The sequence below is a fragment of the Chionomys nivalis genome, chromosome 5 (genome assembly GCF_950005125.1).
Source record: "Chionomys nivalis chromosome 5, mChiNiv1.1, whole genome shotgun sequence".
Lineage (NCBI taxonomy): Eukaryota > Metazoa > Chordata > Mammalia > Rodentia > Cricetidae > Chionomys > Chionomys nivalis.
Genome location: NC_080090.1, coordinates 85,996,975 through 86,010,259, shown reverse-complemented (window position 1 = coordinate 86,010,259; position 13,285 = coordinate 85,996,975). Strand labels below are relative to the sequence as shown.

General features: G+C 51.2%; 1 protein-coding gene across 2 annotated transcripts in view; it reads left to right on the top strand.

Annotated features, from left to right (window-relative positions):
• The window catches only part of Pik3c2b (phosphatidylinositol-4-phosphate 3-kinase catalytic subunit type 2 beta), a 63,901-nt gene that overhangs the window by 30,687 nt on the left and 19,929 nt on the right, over positions 1–13,285 (top strand). For both annotated transcript variants that reach the window (XM_057769509.1, XM_057769508.1), the window contains exons 10-19: positions 717–750; positions 2,440–2,635; positions 3,724–3,846; positions 7,687–7,854; positions 8,363–8,474; positions 9,679–9,821; positions 10,965–11,153; positions 12,336–12,429; positions 12,564–12,658; positions 13,073–13,253. In XM_057769509.1, coding sequence (XP_057625492.1) covers positions 717–750; positions 2,440–2,635; positions 3,724–3,846; positions 7,687–7,854; positions 8,363–8,474; positions 9,679–9,821; positions 10,965–11,153; positions 12,336–12,429; positions 12,564–12,658; positions 13,073–13,253 — 1,335 coding nt within the window. The remainder of the gene's footprint in view (positions 1–716; positions 751–2,439; positions 2,636–3,723; positions 3,847–7,686; positions 7,855–8,362; positions 8,475–9,678; positions 9,822–10,964; positions 11,154–12,335; positions 12,430–12,563; positions 12,659–13,072; positions 13,254–13,285) is intronic.

Here is a 13,285-nt window from a genome sequence, read left to right as displayed (position 1 = left end):
CTTGGTATTCATTTACTAAAATGCTCTTCTAGCAGGGCGTGGTGGCCTCCGCCTTTAATCTTAGCATTTGAGAAGTAGAGACAGGTGGATCTTTGTGAGTTTGAGGCCAATCTGGTCTACACAGTGAGTTCCAGGACAGTTTGGGTTATATAGTGAGGCCCTATCTCAAAACAAACAAACAAATGAGGTTCATCACCACCATTTATGTGTTAGCAGTTCAGACACAAGAGCCCCTGGGAAATGGATGCGAAGCATGTCCCCCCTCCTTAAACATAGGGGGTGGTCTAGCTTCAGTCTCATGGGAATAACCACATGAGCCAAGAAAGGCTTTATTTAGTCACCGAGGATTTGCCTGATAGTTTGTTTATCCATGAGGGTGCAAAACCAAGTCAGGGGGCAGAAATCCCAAGAGCCAGGGATTCAGTGGTTCTACAGGGGGGCTGCTGTGCTATAAAGGCTTGCTAGCACTACAGACCCTGCATCCCAGCCTTGGGGCTCTTTCCTTGAGGTGAGCATGATTATTATTAATTTTTATCTTCTTCCTCTGTCCACCCTGTGGACCGTCCCTCCCTCCCGCTCCCCGGGGATTCTCTGCTCCTCACATTTCAACCCTGCCTGGCCCAAATGAGCACAGCTGTGAAAAGCCTGTCCAACTGCGATAAAAATGGGCGGGCGTGGGCTCTGTCTGACTCTCCCCCTCTCCCTTTCCCCAACAGGATCCCAGTGTGCTGGCTGTGAGGGAAAACCGAGGTAAGGGCGGTGCTCTCCCTCTTTGTCCCACAGAGGCTGGAACTGCCAGCTAGTGGCTCAGCTCACATTCTTCTTCCTGCTTGGCCCCTTGGTGTGTGTGTGTGTGTGTGTGTGTGTGTGTGTGTGTGTTTTTCCCTGTGAGGTGTGGACACAGCTGGAGCCCATATTTCTTTCCACAGATTTTTTTCCCCATTATTTTTGCTAATCAGTCCTTATGGTGTTACTGGGAGAGGGTGATGAGGTGGGTAGGGGCATCGGCAAGGATGAATTTATCCTTCCATCCGGATGGAAAAGCTCGCCTTGCTGGGTTGTGATTCTTCTCCTGGCAGCCATAACCCTTTACACTTCCAATTTAGAATGGGACTTGGGAGGAAAGATTTTTCTGCAGGATTCTTTCCTTGCTACACTCTTTAAGCAGATCCTCGTCCTGAAAACCAGTGTCACTGGCTTTCTTTCTTTCTTCCTTCCTTCTTTTGCAAAATTTATTTTATTTTTTTCTTTTAATTTTTAATTTTATTTTTTATGTACTTTATGTACATTGGTGTTTTGCTTGCATGTATGCCTGTGTGAGGATGTCTGGTCCTGGAACCGAAGTTACTGATGGTTGTGAGCTGTTGTGTGGTTGCTGGGAATTGAACCTGGGTCCTTTGGAAGAGCAGTTAGTGCTCTTAACCAGCCCCGCCACTGGCTTTCTTTAAAGTGAATCCATCTTTGGTCTTCGCAGACAAATAAATTGTCCCCTAAAGTCTTCTAGGAGCTAACATAGCATTTCCAGATTTGTGTGTGTGTGTATGCCTGTGTGTGCCTGTGTGTGTGTTTCTGTGTGTGCGTGTGTGTCTGTATGTGTGTTTTTGTGTGTGCGTGTCTGTGTGTGTGTTTGTGTGTGTGCGTATGTGTCTGTGTGTGCCTGTGTGTGCGTATGTGTGTGTTTCTGTGTGTGCATGTGTGTCTGTACGTATGTATGTGTGTCTGTGTGTGCCTGTGTGTGCGTATGTGTGTGTTTCTGTGTGTGCGTGTGTGTCTGTGTAGTCTATGTGTGTGTGTCTCTGTGTGTCTGTGTTTGTGTCTGTGTGTGTGTCTGTGTGTGTATCTGTGTGTGTGTCTGTGTGTGTATATCTGTGTGTGTGTGTACATCTGCACATACATGGTACTAAGGAGGTACAAGTTTGTTAAATACTGTTTTTTTGTTCTTTTCAAGAAAAGACTTTATTTTTAAAAAAAAAGGATGTATTTTTATTTTATATATACGGGTATTTTGCCTGCATGTGCCTAATACTCACAGAAGACAAAAGGGTGTTGGACCCCCTGGAACTGGAGTGCTGCCAGTGTGGGTGCTGGGAATCAAACCCAAGTCCTCTAGAAGGACAGTCAGTTCTCTTAACCATTGCACCATTTCTCAAGTGCCAGAAAGCGACTTTTTAAAAATAACATTTTAGCACCACATTAAGTATCTATCTAAGATAGGACCACATTTAAAGCTGGGAATCTCTTGATGAAGTAAGTGCTCAGACATGCTCCTGCATCTTTCCTTTTTCTCCGCAGATGGGTAAGCTTTGTCACCGCTATTAGAAATTGACTGGCATTTGGGGATCACTGTCCCAAGCTGTCCTATACTCCTGGTGTCATGGCAACAAAATGGCCCTTGGTGAGTCCTAATTGAGTTTCCTCTCTGGCCCCTCCCCTTCACAGAGAAGGTGGTAGAAGCCTTGACAGCAGCCATCTTGGACTTGGTGGAGCTGTACTGCAATACATTCAATGCAGACTTCCAGACCGCGGTGCCCGGGAGTCGGAAGCATGATTTGGTTCAAGAGGCCTGTCATTTCCCTGGGGCCCTGGCCTTCACTGTCTATGCAACTCATCGCATTCCCATCATCTGGGCCACCAGGTGAGTCAGAGCTCCGGGGAGACAGATGAGCGTCTCCCCTTCTGCCCATGACCTTACTGTCCTCCATCCTAGGAGGTGTGGCATTCTGGTGCAACGGGGCTAAGAGGGTGAGCCTAGGGCCTGAGAGGAGCCCAGCCTGTATCCATCCCAGAGAGAGAAAGTCCCCAGGAGATAGATAAGCACCTGCCAGTCCCCCAGTGCTGGCTGCCTCAACATCTCTTCCCTCTTCAGATCCCAAGCCAGCTGAGGGAGACAGGCGACAGATGGCCAGTTCCCAGATAGAGTGTGGCCCAAACCAATGGCTGCACTTGCCTGCAGATGCACAATGAGGGTGGTAGGGAGGGGGTGACCCTTTGTCTGGGGTTCCCTTGCAGGGGTGGGTGGAGAAGGACGTCCTTTTGGTAGTCCACAGCTCTTCTGCTGGATCCCCAGAGTCCTGAGGCCTGGGGGAATAGGCATTTGGCCCCAACCCACCCTTACCAACCCCACCCCCTCCCCTCCCTTCCCCTTCTTTCTTTGTTTCTCACTTAATGTATTCCTCTGGGCGATTGGCATAGAACAAAGGAAGCAGCCTGGGAAACAGGGGCCTTCTCTGACCTCTTCTGTCAGGCACCTGTCATGAGCCACAGGGACCCCCATGTGTCGGCATTAATGGTAGCATATGTCATTTTCCTCCCCCACCCCTTGCCTGCATGTATGTATGTATATGTGTGTGTATAAATATATATGTATATATATACATATATATGTACACACACACCCCCCACATATACCCATGTGTGCCCGTGTGCTTCCTGTGATGGACTGGAACTGACTGTAAGGAGGAGGCTAGATGGCCAGTCCCATGAAATGAAGAAAAACTCCTGTGCTCAGCATGGGTCTAAGACTCTGGGGGTCTAGGGATCCAGATAAAGTTGCTGCTCCTAAGCACACTTCCTTAAGCCCAGCTTGGTTGTCCCAACCCTGATCCCGTGTTGCATTCTTCAGAGACCAATAGAAATCTCCTAGAGGAAACGGAGCTTGGCACTAGGGTGCATGAGATTGGTTTTAAGGGCAAGGTGTACCGACCTGCTCCTGTTCTTTTGTAGCTATGAAGAGTTCTACCTCTCCTGTTCCCTCAGCCATGGAGGCAAGGAACTGTGTAGCCCCCTGCAGACCCGACGGGCTCACTTCTCCAAGTACCTGTTCCATCTCATCATCTGGGACCAGCAGTAAGCTCTCCCTAAGCTCCAGACCAACCTGCTCACTTCAGGAAGATCCTGGGGCAGGAGTCAGACCTGGAACAGAGCACAGCCTGGGTTAAATCTGGTTCCATAACTGCCCTTATCCAGACAGGTCATGATGTTTCTTGAATCTCCAGTTCCCTGACTCTTAAATGGGACAAACATATAATTTCTACCTCTCAAGTTGTCAGGAACATCCAATGGGAAGCACCCATAAAGGCTCTTAAAGACTCCTTTTAATCTGCAAAGGATCATATAAATATTACTGCTGATTTTAAAGACACTTTGTTGTTTTGCTCTTGCCTCTCTTAAAAAATTTAACTTGTCTGTAGGATTTCTATTTTCTCTCTTCCTCCAATATTCTCTGGAATAGGCAAAAGGCTAAGGTATAGCTCCAAGTAGAGTGTTTGACTAGCATATGCCAGGCCCTGGATTTTGCCCCTAGACAGCGTAACACTAACAAATAAAACCACACCCAGAATCTTAGCACTTGGGAGACAGAGGCAAGAGCAGTGCCGTAACCTTGAGGCCAACTTGGGCCAATAGCTAAGTTCTAGGCCAACCAGGAGATCCCATCTCAATCCATACTAAAAAAGAATTGAGCAGAACAGGGCAAGTTGCCTAGAGGGAGTAAGAATGGGTGTAGAACCGAGGAGTAAGGCTCTGTTTCCAATTCTCTCTAATCCTGTGTTCTTTCTAGCCTGTCTGCCTCAGCTTCTCAAATTGAGAAATGAGAACACCTTTTTAACTTGGAGGCAGGTGGGGCATTGAAGGGAGATAGGCAGGTTATAAGTATGATAACCACTGATATAAGATGGTATCAATTACCATTTATTAACAATGATTTGATTTCATGAAAGAAAGCTTTAGTTGTACAAAATAGGAAAGAAATAAGGGGTGAGGGGAACTTGAAGGTGGCATCACAGGTGTTTGTCTCCCAGTACCTTGCCGTGATGTTTGCTGCTCCCCCAACCACCACCCCAGCTTCACTTCCCCGGGCCCACTGTATCTGTGCCCCCATTTGCAAAGCAGCAAATGCAATTTGAAAGTGTTGCAGGTTACAAAGACAGAAGAGTGTCCCCTGGGAAGGTCAAGGATGCTTAAATAGGTAGATGAAGGGTCTGGATATTTAAGAGACGGACTAGAGGGCAGGCAGACTTGTTCATCACACTTAGGTCATTTTTAGATCAGTAACCACTGACAGACAGGGTAGGAGAAACTCCCCGGAGACTAGGTAGCTGCACTAAGTAGTCCCTGAGAAGCAGAGCATGGTGCTCAGGTCTGTAAGATGAGCATTCAGGAAGCTGAGGCAGAGCTGCTGTGAATTTGAGGCCAGCCTATGTATAGTGAGATCTGTCTCAGTGGGACCCTGGGTTCAGTGCAACACTGAGTTTCAATATTCCACTGAGATTCTCCACCTCACTAACTACCGCTGTCTAGAGGGGGATGCTGAAGACTGGTCCCTGATGGAGTCAGGGGTACGGGTGTGACCCAGTTTTCCACACTGGTCGTCTTCCACGCTAAGTGTGAGATTTCTATCTTGATCCACGTGACCAGGTTCCTAAGGCCTAGAGCCGGTGTAGGGCATTGGCCTCAGCCCTACCCTCCCTAATGTCTGAAATGAGACAGACCTCTTAGTCCTTCTTAATGAAGGCCAAGGCATGTGGGAGAAGGCACCGTACTGTGGTCAGGGCCTCACTTTGGGCCAGCCATCGTCATTCAGCATATGACACTGTAGATAGCCTAGAATGGAGGTGGACAGACGACCGCTCGACAAGATCTTGGGTTGTTAGGACACGAAGAAGACAGCTTGGTTGGCGGTAGAGTGTTTACCTAGATTCATCAGTACCACAAAAGTGAAACAAGCAGGAAAACACCCGGACAGCTGAGCATGGTGGTTGTGTACCTGCAGCAGGAGGATTGCTGTGAGTTCCTGACCATCCTCAGCTAAATAATAAGACAAGCGGGGGGGGGGGGAGGAGTGGGGAGGAGAGACACGAGAGAGAAAATAAGAACTTGACCCGTACCTAGTGCTTGGTAAATGTTCACTCCTTCCCTGTCTTCCTCTTAGCGCCTCAGCTCTGGCCTTCTCAGTTCCCGTTTCTCTGTTCCAGGTGGCTGATGGTGACTAACACACGAGGGACATTTGTGTGAAATTTGTACTATCTGTGTCATAGCACCCAGTTCAAGTATAATAACTAATGCCACACAGCAGAAAGGACCCAGACTATAGTCCCGCTTCCCCTAGTGAGCATTCCGAACTGTCAGTTCAGTTACCCAAAGGTTGTGTGGCCAAGCCGGAGCCCAGTGCATTCCCTGGAGGAGACAACCCCAATGTTGGAGAAAGGCTCACAGGAAGGAGAATTTCTCAGGCAAAGAGAAGAGTCAGCTCTCCAGCCGAAGTAGTGGTTCCCTCGACCAACCCCAGACAGAGGGGGTTAGGGAAGCCATTTTGGAATCCCACGCACACTAAAAGACCTGAGAAGTGGGAGGGCCTTGCTTGCTTCTCTGTATTATGGTTTCAGTCAAAATGTACCTCCTTCTTCCCAAGATAGGATCTCATGCAAACTCATAGTTTGGCCTTGAAATTTCAGCAGTCCTCTGCCTCAGCCTTCTAAGGGACTGTGGCCCTACCTTGTGTTAGCTATGTTCTGCTCTTCCCTGTTGTGTGAACCGGCTATGGGGTCAGCTGCTTCTCCCTCCCACTGTAGCAGAACAGGGCATCAGCTCACTCTCAAAATAGGCCCAGCAGCCCTGCTCCGTCACCTCCAGCCAAAAGCCTGGCATGTCCGTTGGCTGATGAAGGGACCCTAATTATAGCTGATGGGTCCCCAGGGTAGAAGCAGCTGGGGCAGAGCAGGACTGTGCCAGTCGGTGGCTGTTGAGTGCCTCCTTGGAGTGGAGACTTCCCCCAGGAGTGAGGGGCAGTGAAGAGGGTGGCGGTGTCTGAAACCTCTGACCTGGGAGGTAGCTGCCCGCCTCTGTGCCCTTTGGGTGTAGGAGCAGCTGGGCCTTGGGCCAGCCAGGAGGGTGTGGCATTGTGGACTTTGGCCCAGGGACAGCTTCCAGGAAAGGTAACCGGGTGAGTTCTGGCTTTCTTTTTCTCCAGCTCCCAGCTCTCTCCACCTCCCCACACCCAAATCTCCATAGCCTGAATTCAGAGGGTGTGGCTGGGTGTAGTCCAGTCAACAGTGGGGAGAACATCTGGCCTTGAGGAGTGCTTGCTCCCTTGTGGAGTCCTCTTGGCTTTCCCAGCTGCCTGTCACTTTCAGGGAATTCTGAAAATCCCCTTCTCTTTCTTCTTGGACTTTGAGCCTGTTCTGGGGTATGCCCCTGGGGCTAGGAGAGGGGACACAGACGATGAGAGGGCTGTGGGGGAGGGCAAACAGTGCACTGAGGGCAGAGATCTTGGTACTTCTCCCTGGTGACTCTGTGGGGTGTCACTGGGGAGGAAGAGGGGTTACAGGATTGAAAGGAAGTTTTACTGACCCTCTGTGGAAATGTCAGTGTGAGAGGAGTCTGGCACAGGACAGGATGATGGCACGGACCCGGAGATGTCTTTGGCTAAGCGAGTTCCGCCTGGGCCCTACCTGAAAATTGGGGGATATGTTTGAGTCAGGAGTCCCAGAGGTGTCTTTCTGAGTTTCCGGGAGTGCATTGCATAGCATCGCAGGGCCACCCGGAAGAGGTCCTACTTGCTTTGGGACCTGTCCGGTTCTATGGAAGGCTAGGACATGTGTGACTCCTGAGACAAGGCGGAGTGTCTGCTTAGACTTCTCACGCCCCCCAGCCCCGGAAGGCCCTGATTCTGGTTCCCCTGTTTCCTAGGATCTGTTTTCCAGTGCAGGTGAACAGGCTACCTCGGGAGACCCTGCTGTGCGCCACACTCTATGCCCTGCCCATCCCCCCTCCCGGGAGTTCCTCGGAAGCCAATAAGCAGAGGCGGGTGCCAGAAGCCCTGGGCTGGGTCACTACCCCTCTCTTCAACTTCAGGCAGTATGTGAGCCCCAGGGAACCAGCTTTTGGCCTTGGAAGGGAACAAGGGGGATGGAGATAAAAGGGGTTGCTTTTTCTCAATGCCCCCTGGGGAGGGTTGGCCACGGGTGCTCACTGTGAAGTCCAGAGGGCCTCAGCCCTAGCAGAGAAGCCAATGTACAGGCCTGGTGACCAGGACTGAGGATGGAACCCGGCAGGTGGGAGAGGGGGCTTGGGACAGCAATGTTTCTGTTACAAGTCATCTGGCCCTGCCATTAGGTCTTTAGAGATCATCTATCCAGGCCTCTCTACCTCAGGGAGATATCCCAGCCGACAGGTCATCCTGGTCAGGGAGTGGTGAGCTTGGAGAGGCTTTCTGCAAAGGGAGATTTCCTAGAGATTAGTAGTAAAAGCTGTGGTCTGTGGGGAGGAGACTTCCATCAGGAAAGGTCTGGGGACAAGAGTGCAGGAGAGAACCCTACCAATTGCACAGTGGTTGTTGGCTCATCTCACTCTCCTTCTACCTCAGAGTCTTGACCTGTGGCCGGAAGCTTCTGGGCTTGTGGCCAGCAACACAGGAAAACTCCAGTGCCCGTTGGAGTGCACCTAATTTTCACCAGCCAGACAGTGTCATCCTGCAGGTGAGACCCAGCCTCTCTCTCCCATCCGCCTATCCCAGAGCACTAGAGTCAGCTCCAAGGCCCCCAGTGAACTCTGGGTAGGAACTTTGGGCATGGGATGAAATGTGACCAAGCACCCCACTGAATGTTAGGGCATGAGTGGAAAGTTCCCATCCCTCATTTCACAGCATCCTCTGAAGGTGATGTCTGAGACCTTCTCCACCCAGGGCTCACCCTGTTTTGGGCTCATCCTTTTAAGCCTGATCCAACCAGGTGCTTCTCTTGAGGCCAAGGGGACCTGTTCTCCTGGAAGGAAGGGAGAGAAGCTGCCTTAACCCTAGTTCTGATCCCCCTTTCTAAAGCCTGTGAGATGCTGTGGTATGGAGTAGGGAATAGCAAAACTGACAGGAAATATAATAGAAATATTCAGAATGTGTGCTTCCAGAGACAGGTGTTTTTGTCTTGACTCTGTGCACAGGGGCTAGAAAAACACCCATTATAAGTCAGGGTACAGTGTGCACTTGCTGAATGAGTGAGCGGAACTCCTTGGAGAACTGTATCTTTTAGCTCTGATGCCCATTTTTGGTGGTACAGAGTAAATGACCACAGACCATAGAGTTCGAGCCTTCACCCAAGGTGTGGTCCCAGATCCCCGCATGTTACAATGCCTCCGGGACCACACTGTGGGGTCCCCAGAGGATCACACTAGGGGGTCACCAGCTTCAGCTTGGGCACTCTGAGTGACTTATTCTAGTAATATCTGTTCAGGGTTTCGAGGTGGGGCCTGTCTTCCTTAAGCATCTCAAACCAGCCTTTCCCTCCCTTGTCCATTTTCCCTATGTTTCTCTTTTTGAGGGGAAGGCTTTGATGAAAAGGGTCCTCTCTATGATTCCTGACTGGCCTGGAACTCACCACGTAGGTCAGGCTGTTCTTAAATTTTCAGGAGTACTCCTGCCTCGGCCTTTCGAGCGCTAGGATTCCCAGCATAACCCATCACACTGGGCTTCCGATGGTTTCCTTTTAATTTTTGCTAAAAGTTGCAGCTGGGACTTTGGGGGATCCCCACAGGCATCTGGGGTTATTTTACAAAGATAAAGGATTGGGGCAGGAGTCCCCTGCCGGGTGTGAGAGGATAGCTGGGGACCCAGGGATGGGACTGACCGCCTCCGCTGACTGACACTGTCTCCTCTCCTTTCTTCTTCTGCTTCTCTGATCCTATCCCAAGATTGACTTCCCCACCTCGGCCTTTGACATCAAGTTCACCAGCCCCCCTGGAGACAAATTCAGCCCCCGCTATGAGTTTGGCAGCCTCCGGGAGGAGGACCAACGCAAGCTTAAAGACATCACGCAGAAGGAGTCCCTATACTGGTGAGGAGGCCCCTATTGACACAGGCTTCCTTCCCACTGTCCCCATCTGCCTGACTTTTTACTTTCTTCCGGCATCTAGTTCCTGCCCTAGTGCTTGAGGAGGGGAGGAGGTCAGTGAGATAGTTATTGCTACCACCTAGACAGAAGGGTGGCAACCCCCAGACCTTTCCCTAGCTGACACTAGGGAAAGTGGATAGGGCAGGTCAGGAAATGAAATCCCAGGATACCCAGCCCCATGCTAGTGACCTGCTCCAGACCCACCTACCAGGAGGATCCGAGCTGTGCCGCTTCCCCAGATATGCCATCTTCTACTTCTGGTGGGGCAACTGGTCTCTGTCCTCACCTCCCTGCCCCCACCGCCTCCCGCCCATCCACACCAACAGCCTTTGCATTTTTCTGGTCTTGTCACATTCCAAAAAGGATCAGGTGTCTTGGCAAGCTGGCAACTCTCAGGAGTCCAGGCTGATCTCATCCTTGGGGCTGCTGTGTTCACCCAGGACTGGAGAAAGAGGGGTGAGAAGGAGAGTTAGGACTCTCTCTCATCCCAGCCACCTCTCTGGGCCCTGAATGGCCTTGTGCATATGCTGGGTTGGGGAACGAGAGATGCAGACCTCCCTGCCCCCACCCCACTCCTGACCCCTCATTTCATTAGCCCCTCAGCTCCTGTCTCCCCCATTAGACACCTGATCTCAGGCAAGTCCCAATTAGCTACAGACCCTATAAAGCTAAGAGAAGTCCCAAGAGGCCTCAGGGGCCCAAACCCTGACAAGTGTTGCCCACTGCCCTCTAGTGGCTCTACACGGAAGCAGGGCCCCAGGGCATCCCGTGGTCTGGTGTTACTGGTCCACTATCTCAGCCTCAGTCTGACATGTGTCACTGAGATGGGACCCTGCTTTCCAAGCTTAGCTTCACATTGCAATCACCTGTGATCGTTCTGATACACCCGATGTTTCGTTTCTGGAGACATCCTGACTTGGTTGGCATTGGGGCGGGTCCTAGGCGCCAGAAAGTCACCAAGCCCCCTCAGGTGATTGATGATCATGTACAGGGATGCTGGGAAGCCTCTGAATGGTAGTGTGTGCAGCCACTCCCTTGGGATGTAAATTCTCAGCCCTCTGGCTCACTCCACCCGTCTCCTCACAGGCTCACGGATGCTGACAGGAAGCACCTGTGGGAAAAGCGCTATTACTGCCACTCGGAGGTGAGCTCACTGCCCCTGGTGCTCGCCAGTGCGCCCAGCTGGGAGTGGGCTTGCCTGCCCGACATCTATGCTCTCCTGAAGCAGTGGCCACACATGAACCACCAGGATGCCCTGGGGCTCCTGCATGCCACGTGAGTTGTAGCTCCTACTTGTCCCAGCACCGCCATCACTGACAGGTCAGCTCGGGGAAAATGGGGACACAGACATGAGCATTCTGGGCTTTTCTGGTTTTCTCTTTTCTTTGTCTTGTTTTCCCCCAGTACTCCCGGGAGTAACCCATAATGCAAGTCGCCTAGATGCCACCCTGGCCTTCCCCGCAATGCTTTATTAGGTGTCTGGGTTCTCTTCTGGGCAGCTGTCACACATCATTAAATTGGAAATATTGGAGCATTCTCTTTTTGTTAAACAAGAAATTTTGGTGTTTGGGACAGGGTCTCATGATGTAGCCCTAACTGGCCTGGAACTGGCCTTGTAGGCCATGCTGGTCTTGAACTCACAGAGATTCAGAGATGCCTGTCTCTGCTGCCTCCTGAGAGCTGGGATTAAAGGCATAGGCCCCCATGCTCCATGGCACACACATTATTAACACAGCTCAGGATTCCCTTTTTTTTTTTTTTTTTTCGTTTGAAGCAAAATTTACACATAAGCCCAAAGTTCACATATTCATCCATTGTTTCAGCAAATGCTTTCCCTTGTGTGGCCCAAACCTTGATGGCTGACTTCTCATTTAAACACTCCTTTCTTCTCTTTCTCTGAAAGAGTTCTTGGGGTGATGGGGCTCCCCATCTGAGCTGCCTTTCTAGACTGTACCCAGGTTTCCTGGCTTATTTTTTTGCCATCTCAGAAATCAAAATGTACCTGCCTTTGAGACTTTTCGAGGCTACATCTTTGCTAATCCCTGCAAAATTCATTTCCCAGGCTGTCTGTTGGCTTGTATAAACCCCCGCAGTTCTGTATTCCTTGCCTGACAGGCTCTGTATCGTAGAATGTTACCACCAGACCTCACTCACTCAAGGGCTCCTTGACCCTAGGGACTTCTAAGAGTAGGGGTTTAGGAAGAGCTTTGGGTAAAGTGCTCAAGGAATAAGAAAGGCCATTTTCCTGCTCTTCCCTGCCTATGGGAGGCTGTCCATGGGGCAGGGGGATGGGAAGACCATCTGTAAGGACTGCCATCCAGAAGAGAAGCAGATCTTGGCGGGAGAGGGATAGGACTTTTCCTTCTCCATGCCTCTGACCCCAGGCATAAAGTTTGACTCACATCTCTGAGTCACAGCCCGCAGTGGGGATTGTCAAGTCTCTGAACTCTTCCGCAGCTTTCCCGACCAGGAGGTACGGCGGATGGCGGTGCAGTGGATCGGCTCCCTCTCAGATGCGGAGCTGCTGGACTACCTGCCCCAGCTGGTACAGGTGCGAGGACTCGCTGTCCTCATGCCCCGGCTTCCTAGTCTTTCTCCATCTGCCCTCAGAAGCCAACATCCCGGGACGGCAGTCGGTGCAGATTTCAGGTTACCAAAGCCTTGTATTTGCTGTCTTCCGAACAGGCCCTCAAGTATGAGTGCTACCTGGACAGCCCCTTGGTGCGCTTTCTCCTGAAGCGAGCCATCTCGGACCTGAGAGTGACCCACTACTTCTTCTGGTAAACTCTGCGTGCAGAAAGGGAGGTAGATAGGGGCTGTAGTACAGGAATAGTCCCTCTGTGGCAGGTAGGAGGGAGGAACTAAGAGACCAGACTCCAGCATGTTGCTCATCTACCCTGTGGCCTTGGTCTAGTATCTTTCCTCAACGGGGTCTCCATTCACCTCCGTGTAACTCAGGGGAGACCATCTTGATCCCCCTCCTCTACCCACCCATGGCAGAAGAAGCATAAAGTCAAGATGAGCTGTAGAGGGGCTTCCGCTCCAAGACAGGGAAGTCATTCAAAGCAGATTTCCCTCTGAGGTGTGTGTGGGGGCGTGGGCTTTCTGAATTGAAGCAGGAGAGGACCCTTTCCTCCCTTGCTCGATGCTGTGGCTCCTGAGTGGCCTGACTTCCCGCTTGCCCTGCCTTACAGGTTACTGAAGGATAGCCTCAAGGACTCTCAGTTCAGCATCCGCTACCAGTACCTGCTGGCAGCCTTGCTGTGCTGCTGTGGCAAGGGACTGAGGGAGGAGTTTAACCGCCAGTGCTGGCTTGTCAATACCCTAGCCAAACTGGCCCAGCAGGTCCGAGAGGCCACCCCATCTGCACGCCAGGTAAATAGGCAAGGCCTGCTCTCCCTGACCCT